Source organism: Lampetra planeri, chromosome 23 (assembly GCF_965212315.1).
Source record: "Lampetra planeri chromosome 23, kcLamPlan1.2.h2, whole genome shotgun sequence".
NCBI classification, from domain to species: Eukaryota; Metazoa; Chordata; class Hyperoartia; order Petromyzontiformes; family Petromyzontidae; genus Lampetra; species Lampetra planeri.
In genome coordinates, this window is record NC_136129.1 from 10,227,207 (window position 1) to 10,237,653 (window position 10,447).

The 10,447-nt window shown below is 56.0% G+C and overlaps 1 protein-coding gene across 2 annotated transcripts; it reads left to right on the forward strand.

The window, feature by feature from the left end:
* Nucleotides 1–501: 501 nt before the first annotated feature.
* LOC144726480 (coiled-coil domain-containing protein 134-like) lies at nt 502–10,190 on the forward strand. Of its 2 annotated transcripts, none has more exons than XM_078605227.1 (7): nt 502–755; nt 4,287–4,467; nt 5,158–5,279; nt 6,070–6,154; nt 6,650–6,831; nt 7,053–7,124; nt 7,288–10,190. In XM_078605227.1, the coding sequence occupies exons 2-7, from the start codon at nt 4,308–4,310 to the stop codon at nt 7,408–7,410; spliced, it is 744 nt and encodes a 247-aa protein (XP_078461353.1). In that variant the 5' UTR covers nt 502–755; nt 4,287–4,307; the 3' UTR covers nt 7,411–10,190. The 2 variants fall into 2 exon arrangements, with proteins under 2 accessions (XP_078461353.1, XP_078461352.1); XM_078605226.1 differs by having other exon boundaries at nt 503–755; nt 4,283–4,467.
* Nucleotides 10,191–10,447: the final 257 nt, after the last annotated feature.

Consider the following 10,447-nt stretch of genomic DNA (forward strand, 5'->3'; position numbering starts at 1 on the left):
TGTTGCTGTTTTAATTACGAATACTCGCCACCCATCACGGCGGCGGCGGCGGCGAATATATGAACCCGTTCCTGGGCCACCCTTAAGTCGACTCAGCCTGAGAAGAGTACCTGGTGCAGTGCGTGTGATACATCAGCACTGGGGAGACAGGCGGCAGGGCGTACGTGATTGGTGGCCAACTCAGCTTCCATAGCGTGGGCACCACTCGCTCACAACACTTGCCCCGGGGGATTTGTTGTTGTTGATCTCGAATGCTCTCTTCAGTAAACACGGCCCAGAGTGAACGAAACGTCGCAAGGTGCTGTCCCGTCGACACAAAGCGATGAACTCTTTGAGTCAAGCGGAGAGAGCCAACACACACAAACACACAGCTCCACAAACACGGCAAACAACGAAGGTTGTCTGGGTGGTGGTGGTGGGGGGTGGAAGTGCCGATACGATAATAAATTATAATTTATTCGGAGGAGGAACTCCACGGGCCACGCGAAGGGGGTGGGTTGGGGATGAGGATGCGACTCATGTGGGCCACGGCACACAGCGCCACTGCTCGCGCCTGTTTGTGTACGAGGCGCCACGTGTTAGCAACAGCAGCAGCAGTTGCCGGTGCGTGTCTCTGTGAGGAGCGGTGGCGCAGCGGTGAGCGCCGAACTCGACAAGCGAACCGGGGTTCGATTCCTGCTCGCGAACAAACATCGGTGACGGCGAACATTTGAACCGGTTCGGAGGGGGGCTCTCCTAGGTTGGCTCAACCTCAAGTGAGTACCTCGGCACGGTGTGTATACAAACCATGAGTGCTTGGTGAGACAAAGGCGGCCGGGCGTGGTGTTGGCCACCCCCTCCCATGTGCCGTGCCGGCCTTCAAAGGTGCTGCTCGCTAACAGCACTTGCTGTGTTTGAATGGCGATGTGCCGTGTTGTACCATACACACGCGTGTTGTATAACAGACGCGCACACGTGTCGTACAACACACACACACGTGTTGTATAACACACACGTGTCGTATAACACACACGTGTCGTATAACACACACGCGTCGTATAACACACACACACACGTGTCGTACAACACACACACACACGTGTCGTACAACACACACACACACGTGTCGTACAACACACACACACACACACGTGTCGTACAACACACACACACACGTGTCGTACAACACACACACACACGTGTCGTACAACACACACACACACGTGTCGTACAACACACACACACACGTGTCGTACAACACACACACACACGTGTCGTACAACACACACACACACGTGTCGTACAACACACACACACACGTGTCGTACAACACACACACACACGTGTCGTACAACACACACACACACGTGTCGTACAACACACACACACACGTGTCGTACAACACACACACACACACGTGTCGTACAACACACACACACACACGTGTCGTACAACACACACACACACGTGTCGTACAACACACACACACACACGTGTCGTACAACACACACACACACACGTGTCGTACAACACACACACACACGTGTCGTACAACACACACACACACGTGTCGTACAACACACACACACACACACGTGTCGTACAACACACACACACACACGTGTCGTACAACACACACACACACGTGTCGTACAACACACACACACACGTGTCGTACAACACACACACACACGTGTCGTACAACACACACACACACGTGTCGTACAACACACACACACACGTGTCGTACAACACACACACACACGTGTCGTACAACACACACACACGTGGCGTCTTCGTACAGTGCGCGGCCCACGTGTGACAGCACCGAGCCACGTGTGTTTATACACTGTACTGTATCTACAGTAGCTTACTGTCGTCACGATCACACGCTACTGTGTGCATCATATCGCGTGTTTATACACACCGTGTATAGATTACGGTGTGTTGCTGGTCGCTGTTTGAAGTGTTCGTCACGGCGATGCGAGGCAGTGTCGTGCTGTGGTCGGTGTGGCGGCGGTGCCTTGGGCAGGCCCTCATCCAGCAGTGGATTGCCCATGGCCGATATTGATCACGACGACGGAGTAGATCGATGCATGATGCGAGATCGTCAGCGGAGTTCACAACCAGCGATTTCCTGTAGTTCGGTAGGTGCTGTCACTCAGGATGGACCGCGCCTCGTCACAGTAACGTGGAATTGCCAGGAGTCACCGCAGCAGGGAAAGGGCAGGGGGGGGTGCAGGACCGCGCGTGAAACGTGGCGAGAGGTTTCGGCAGAAGCGAGAGCTTCGTGTGTCTCGCCTGGCATCGCGTTCGTTGCCACTAGAGGCCGCTATACAAAGTGTCCTGCGGACAAATCGATGGAAGCACAACCCAAGCGACGCCACGTGTCTTGGTGGTGGGGGAGCCCTGATTCACCAACTCATCCATCGGCTCGAACCGAAATCTTCACCGAACCAAATTCACTTCCCATCCCCCGCTCGTCGCGATCGGCCTCGTAGCCTGAACGGCACTCGACTGTGGCCATGCAGCCGGCACCGCCACCACCTCCGTCGTGTTCCGTCGTGGTGTTTGTGCTCCTGCAACGGTGGAGGAGGATGAACAGCGCCGCCACGACACCAACTCTGTCCCTCTCCCCCTGTCTCTCGTCTGCCGAAGCCCTCTCGTCGTGACCATCGCTCGCAAAACACATTCCTCCTGCGGAGGGAGCTGGTAGGAACGCTGGGTTGCTCGGCCAATGGCCAGGGTCAACGGCGGCGTGGTGTATTCCGCAAATATGCCCGACTGTGAGGGCGGGCACGAGCCGGCGTGAGTAGGTTAAACGTTGAGTTTTATAAGGGCACCACGGGGGTGACCAGCCCCTCCCCACCCAGACCCACCCAGCCCCTCCCTGCACGACGGACGGACGGACACAATAATCCCCTGTGGGCTGGTGGAACCTGGTGGTTCCTACCAGTATCAATGAACAAGGCTTTGATTCTCGCACAGATGGACGGGTGTACTACTAGGGTGTACTACTAGGGTGTGCTACTAGGGTGTGCTACTAGGGTGTGCTACTAGGGTGTGCTACTAGGGTGTGCTACTAGGGTGTACTACTAGGGTGTACTACTAGGGTGTACTGGACGGTTTACGAGTTCAGTCACCTGTGGTGCTTTGCTGGTGGTCTCCAATGTCGTGAAGTCGTGGGGAGCGGTGGTGTAGTGGTTAGCGCCACGCTGCGCTACGAACCTGGCGACCCGGGTTCGATTTTTGCTGAATCGGTCCTGGGCTTCCCCTAGGTCGACTCGGCCTCAAATGAGTACCTGGTGCGATGTGTAAACATCACCAGTGGAGAGACAAAGACGGTCGGGCGTGGTGCTGGCCACCCACCCCCTCGTGTGCCGTGCCGGCCTTCATAGGTGCTCGCGAACAGCACTTGCCCCTACAGTCTGTTACAGGCTATACGGGGGATCTTTGTCTCTAATTTAGTCATCGATATACGATACGGACAAGGTAAATGTTTTACGCGGTTTCATGAGCGCACCGTCAAAGGCCCCAAAACGTCAAGCGGCCATCATCAAACAGCACTTTCAAAGTTAAGCAAGAGTTCAGCAAGAGTTAAGTAACAATTGGAAGGTAACTCCAAAACCGAGCGGTGTGAGGGAAAAAACTGAAATGTTGCGGCCTGCAGTGTGGTGAGTGACAGGGTGAGTGAGTAACGGGGTGAGTGAGTGACAGGGTGAGTGAGTGAGTGAGTGACAGGGTGAGTGAGTGAGTGAGTGACAGGGTGAGTGAGTGATGGGGTGAGTGAGTGACGGGGTGAGTGAGTGACAGAGTGACGGGGTGAGTGAGTGACGGGGTGAGTGAGTGACGGGTCAGTGAGTGAGTGACGGGTCAGTGAGTGATTGGGGTGAGTTAGTGACGGGGTGAGTGAGTGAAGGGGTGAGTGACAGGGTGAGTGAGTGACAGGGTGAGTGAGTGTCAGGGTGAGTGAGTGAGTGACGGGGTGAGTGAGTGACAGGGTGAGTGAGTGACGGGGTGAGTGACGGTGTGAATGGGTAGGTGGGTGGGTAATTGATGTTGTTGTGACCTGAAGCGTGGTGGCTGAACACAATATGGTGCATGAGTTACGACACAGTCCGTGTCCGTGAGAGACCGATCCCTCAACCCGCATGGACGAATCAACGATTGGTGCTGACAGGAGCGCTAACCACGATCGTCGCTGCAGAAGAGGGAAAAGGAGGCGACTTGGGCGCCGCAGTGAATCGGTGGGCGCCAAGATCGCCCTGCTCACCCGCGCCTCGCACCTTGCCCACCCACCCAGGCAGGCACCTCTGGCTGGCGAGGAAATGGGCGCTCGTGTGCCCGCGGTGTGGCCACGGTGGTGCGGTGGCGCCGCCACGACCACTGCGCTGCTGCTGCTCACGGTCGCCGCCGCCGCCACCGCCGCTGCTGCTGCGGAGGCCCAGGAGCGACGCACCGCCCCGGACAAGGTCTCCCTCGGTCTCTGTATCCTCGTCACGACTACCGCCCGGGGTGGCGTCACCGCCGTGGCTCCAGCCTCTTCGTGCGGCCACTAACGGGGACTGAATGATTGCGAGATCGATTTGAAAATGAGCGGGTTTGTCAAATAAACCACCCTTATTTTGTCGCATTAATCGGTACTGCCGAAGTATTGCTACCCTTGGTGGTACCGATTTCTGCTGTGGCTCGTGGACTGCGTGCCCCAATAACATTGCAGAATGCGAGCTATTGCCAAGCATCGTGTCTGCAAGAATTCCGTGGACTACTTCCCCATGGGCTTCTGGACCACAGGTTGGGAACCGATGCTCTCAAGCGAATGAATGCACATTAATTGGCCGATAACAACTTAATTATTGGTAGAGCCGGCGCGCCATCTGAATGCTGCTGCTGCCGCCCAGCGAGCGGTTACTGTGCAGCGTGTTACAAATCTCGAGATTGTTGTTGTTGTGATTATGATGAGCTTGTAAGTCGCCGAGTGAAGCCGCTGCCCTGCGGAACGCGGCGTGCGCCCGCGCGTCGTGGGTTGGGAACGACTCGCCGCGCTGCTCGAGTTGCGTAGTGAGCGGTTCGACCTCTCTGTCCGAGCGCCGTCGGATCGCCACTTCTCCGAGTCCCGAGCTCCCTTTTGGGAATCGTTGCGATCGCCGCCGACGCCTTGACTCGACGGGCGCCAAGACAAGAAGCTGTTCGAGGTCAAACGCAAGGAGCAGATGAACGCCCTCAAGACCCTCATTGAGCTGAGGGACCTCCAGCAGCAGTACAAGATCATCGACATCATGCTGCAGGGCCTCTTCAAGGTGACCGAACGCGTTCGCGCCGTCGCGGTTGAACCGCATCCGCCGTCCCATTTCGGCCGCGATCGCCGTCCGACCGCTCGCGCCCAAAAACAACGGCAACCAAACCCATTCGTAGGGCAACGTTTCGGGGCGAATGGCCCTTCGTCACGCCCCTTGCTACATTTGAGTTTTCGTTCTTTTAAGGCCGCCTCAGTGTTGGTTTGTCGACGGACGCGTTGAGCTTCTGCGTCAGTCGTGCTTTTGCGTGTTTGTACCCAGAGGGTGCAGCGCCGCATGGAGATGGTGGAAGTGAGGGTTTTATGTCGTTGCTTTTGTCGTTTTGTTGACCCAGGCCGCTCTTGAGATCTTACCTGGGGTTAAACGAATTAAATTAGTAAAAATCTGAAAGCAGACCTGGACCTCCTCTGCACAGGGACGGCTGTCCTACGGGGGTTCCCTAGGCTAAAGAATACTTGCAGCCGGGCATTGCAACGATTGAGATGAGATTCAAGGCACATTGAGATGCTGGGGCATTAATCCTCCACTAAATGCGAATGCCGAAGTGTTCAGTTTGCTGCCCTGTGGCACAGCTCGCAGTGACTAATAAGGTGCGTGTGTGCGTGTGTGTGTGTGCGTGTGTGTGCGTGTGTGTGCGTGTGTGCGTGCGTGTGTGTGTGCGTGTGTGTGTGTGTGTGCGCGTGTGTGAGTGCGTGCGTGTGTGTGTGCGTGCGTGCGTGTGTGTGCGTGTGTGTGCGTGCGTGCGTGTGTGCGTGTGTGTGCGTGCGTGCGTGTGTGTGTGTGCGTGCATCAGGTGCTGGAGGAATCGCGCGTGATCCTGGCTGCCGCCAACGTGCTGCCTTCAGGCCCCATCCCCGACGACGCCCGACAGAGGGACGGTACGGGGTGCCCACCGTTACTGCCAGGGCCCGATCCTTCGCTGGTTATTTTTCGCGTGATAGGTAGACTGGGATAGGGATGTGACTTGTAGCAGCTACAACCATATCGAGAGGTATACTGCATGCGGTGTGCCAGGCGTGGAAACGTTTTCTGGGTCACTGACCCGGACAGAACCGGCTGAAATATAGCCCTGGTTACCAGGCCTGGCGTCATGCTGAGGCTTATAGGGAGACCATGTATGTATGTTGAACTTCTTTCGCACCGTACGTAACCAACCATGATAATCGTCAAGCGATCCGGTGCCATTCCATTTCGTGCTTTCAGCGTCGGAAATAGAAAAAACGTTACATTTATTCCAAGTTAGTTTGTTTGTCGGCTCACATCGTCCGTTATAGCGGCGTGGGGATGAGCGTTTGCGCCGAGGCGCAAGGCGCTCCCTTGTGGCGTCGTGAAGCGACCATCGTCCCGTCCCGTGCCCCCCCCCGCCCCGGCAGCGTTCTCCCACGTGGTGGAGAACGTGGCGTTCTTCGGCGACGTGCTCCTGCGCTTCCCGCGCATCGTGCACAGCTACGTGGACGGCAGCGCGGAGCGCCTCGCCCTCGTGCGCTGGGGCCTCCTCTTCTGCAACGGCACCGGCGTCTTCGCCGACGGCACCCACGCGCAGCTGCTGGGCCTGGTGAGGCTGCTCGCCGACGGCCGGCACGCCGCGGTGACCCCCGCGCCTCGCGGCGACAAGACGGTACCCGGGCTCCATTCCCGATCCGGGCGCCTCTTGCGGCGTGGAGTTTGTATATTCTCTCCTTCCCCCCCATTCCCCCACTGTTCTGCATGGGTTTCCTCCGGGTTCTTTGTTTTGATACCCGTGCGTGTGCTGGTGTTGATCTGTTTTGAGCTCAGGCGTCGCAGGAGCTGGGTCTCATTGAGAAGTCGCCCGAATATCACAACCCCTTCCAGCTGGACGAGGAGAAGGTAATTCCGGCTTTCTGCGCGCAAATCGGCGCGCAGCGGCTCACGGACGTTTAAACGCAAGACACGGCGCTGCATTTATTTCCGCGCCCCGTGTTCGCTCGCCAACCCCTGCCGTGATTGTTGTGGTCACGCGCACCTGGGGGCGGGGGGTGGGGGGGCTCAGATGCTGAGGGACACGCAGGTGCTGCGCGAGGCGTTCCGGAAGGAGGAGAAGAGGAGGAAGCAGGAGGAGAAGCGCGAGAAGCGGAAGGGGCCGCGCATCACGCGCTCCCGCTCCGAACTCTAGCCGGGACCGCACTGCCCGTGCCGGCCGCGTCGCCAATTCGCGACTCCGCCGGGCGACGGCTGCCACCGTGGAACCGTCCGCGAGCTCCCACCGTGCACCGGACCCCCATCGCTATCGACAAAACAAACCTCACCCCCTACCCAGCCCCCTGGCAACCGTCAGGCTGACGACGAACGGCCCTGCCTGTAACGACGCCCAAACCCCCCACCTCCCCCCCGCTCCGTAACGGGAGTTTCTCGAGGAAAACTCGAGCCCGATCAAAACGTCGTCTCCCGTCGACAATGGGGCATCGACGTCCGCCGTGAGGGGGAGCAGCACATGGTTACGGGCGCTGAAGTCCAATGCTCGTTCGTCCCGCAGGGCATCGTGGGAAAAGCCTCGTGAGCTCGCGTTCCTCTCGGCCGCCTCGTGCGGCCACCCGCTTCAGGGACGACTGAGCGCGCAAGTCGTTTTGTTTTGGGTTTCGTGTCGATGCCTTGTGGCGTAAATGCGTAATTCGTCTTCGTTGATTACCCACGAATTTGAAGCCCCCACTATGTTTACAACTCGGCCCGCCACGGCGCGATCGCCCTCCGCCCGCCGCACCGCATCCGGCGCAGCGACGCAGTGCGATGTGGTCGTCTCGTGCGTGATGAGTCTACGCTACAAAAAATTAATTATTGCACGATCGCGAAGCGCGCGTCGTTTCCCCGCGATTTAGCGAGAATACGTTCACTCTTCTTGGTTCTTTCGGTAAAGTCACGTAGAAGGGAAATAATAAAATAATAAAAATAAAACATAATAACTTCCCTTCTACGTGACTTTACCGAAAGAACCAAGAAGATGAATCCCTGCAGTCACGAAAGCTTTAAATCGAAATTTAATACGTTCACTCTTTGTTGAAAGGTTGTCTGCTGGTGATGCATTCGGTATCGTGAAGCCAACAAGATACGGTACAAACAGGAAACGTTCAAGAAAAACACACTAATAATGGACTATTAACTCGAATATCGAACCCGAATGAATAGTGCCAATTCACGGACTTGGCCGGTGGGGGGTGACGTGGCGGGAACGCCGCCGTGTGGCATGCACCCAAGTAAACTTACACACATCACATGGCTTGCGTGACTGCCTTGCACTAAAGTTTATCTTTGTAACACAACAAAAAAACTCTGAACTCATCATCCGCTCTTCTTTTGAGCACGAACCGATGCTGTGCCAAAGCCGTTTCCAAAAGCACTTGAGTGCACTGTGCGAAATTACGAAGTTTGTGTCTCACATAAAAAAATAAACTTTAAACGGTTTTGTTCTAGCACTTCGTGCAACCTTGGACCTCTGTAAAAGCAAAGATAAAACTAAAACTGCCGCTGGTGGTTGACAGATGTCTATTCGCTGTGGTTGCCGAGGTGAAGTGCGTCTCGAGGTGTTGCGTTTCGTGCCAGGGTGGATTTGCCACGGCCGGGTTCGGTGTGCGTGAACGTCGCATGGCTCCCAGGGGAAATGGACTGATCGTTTGTAGAGTACAGCAAGCGTCTCCGTTTGCTTTTGTTCGTCACCTCAAATTAATTCAACCTTTTGTCGTAGGTGCAACACGCTTATTATCGTCGACCGACGCAAAACCTGCACCGGAATAAAATCAACACGAATTTGATTGACTGCTGCAGTCCAGTGTTGCCACACCATCCCGTAACGAGCAGGGGAGATGTCGAGACACAAAACTAAGAAGCAATAAACCCCGGCGCCCGTTGGCAGCAGCGGTCTCGCCTCGCCCTCCCTCCGGCTCGACTCCTCCGTGCCTCGAGTCCTGCCGGCCGCCCTGTGGACGCCTTCATCCCACCGCCCCCGTCGGTCGGGCCGTCTCTCTCAATCCCCGCGGCGGAGGGAGCTGGAGCGAGCGCTGCTCTCCGCTCGGTGCGTTTTGGGAGCCTTCGAGCGCCGCTCCCGAGCGGTAGCCCGCGTTCACATCACGGCGGGTCGAACTAGAAACGTTCTGGCACGGAGAGAGAGATGAGAAGAGAGCGCGCTTGATAAAAACGACGGCGTGTAACGTTACTTAGCCGTTTATCATTCCATATTTTTATTACAAATGGTTACTTGGCCGCTCTAAAAATCGCTGCGATCGTTCATCAAAATGCGCCGGGCCGCGTGGGAATTCGCTGTCCCCCCCCCCACACACATTGTTCTTGTGACGGCGCTGACGACGGCCGAGTGGCTTGACTGTTGATCGACGGTGCGCGACACGCGCGTCTCTCCGCTGCTGCTGGATGGTGATGCCTATTCCCCGCCTCCGTACGCCGCGTGTGTTGTGGGGGCTGGTCACGGTGCGGGTGGTGGAGACGCCGGGAGCATAGAGCAGTACAACCGTGGATTGTTTTCGCTGCCCTGCCCCTGTGATGCGCGCAACAGCAGCCTAGCAGCAGCTGCAGCAGCAGCAACCCACAGCAACCCGTTATGCATGGTGGTTGCTCATCCAACCACTATCCAGGCTCTAGCCTGCTTAGCTTTACAAGGTCCCACACGAGGTTGGGCAGCTGTACGACTGTTAAAGTATTCGAACTAAATGCCGTCCTGTGTTTCGTATTTATGCAAGGTTTCCAAAACATGTATTACCCAAGATTCAACCCGGATTTGAGACGTATATTACTAGGCAAGTGTTGCCAATAGACTTATATCTGAAAGAAAAAACAACGACTTTGTAAATTGAGAAATATTTATATGCCGTGTTGCGTTGATCATAGCAGATGGTGCCGGTTTAAAGGGCTGCCCTCTTTTAAGACAAAAATAAACAACTTCTGAACCGGGCCGTTTTTGACATTTTTGAGCGAATGCGGTGGACTGATAAACCCGTGCCGCTCTGTGAAAGACGCAGTCGTGCATGGCATGGGTCTCCTGTTGTACATCTGGTTGGCCGTGTATGTGTGTGTGCGGGTTATTTGTTTTGTGTTTTACTCATTGGATGCCTTTACGTTTGCCTTTACGCCTAATACTGTATAGGCTACCCTCGCTTTACGCAGTAGTAGTAGTGGATATAGTAGTAGCAATATATATTGTAGTCGTA

Bases quoted from the DNA above. Each gene is read 5' to 3' on its own strand.
- LOC144726480 (XM_078605227.1), top strand. From the start codon at position 4,308: ATGGGCGCTCGTGTGCCCGCGGTGTGGCCACGGTGGTGCGGTGGCGCC. The intron at 6,155-6,649 runs GTACGGGGTGCC...CCGCCCCGGCAG, and splicing joins CGACGCCCGACAGAGGGACG to CGTTCTCCCACGTGGTGGAG. The intron at 7,125-7,287 runs GTAATTCCGGCT...GGGGGGGCTCAG, and splicing joins TCCAGCTGGACGAGGAGAAG to ATGCTGAGGGACACGCAGGT.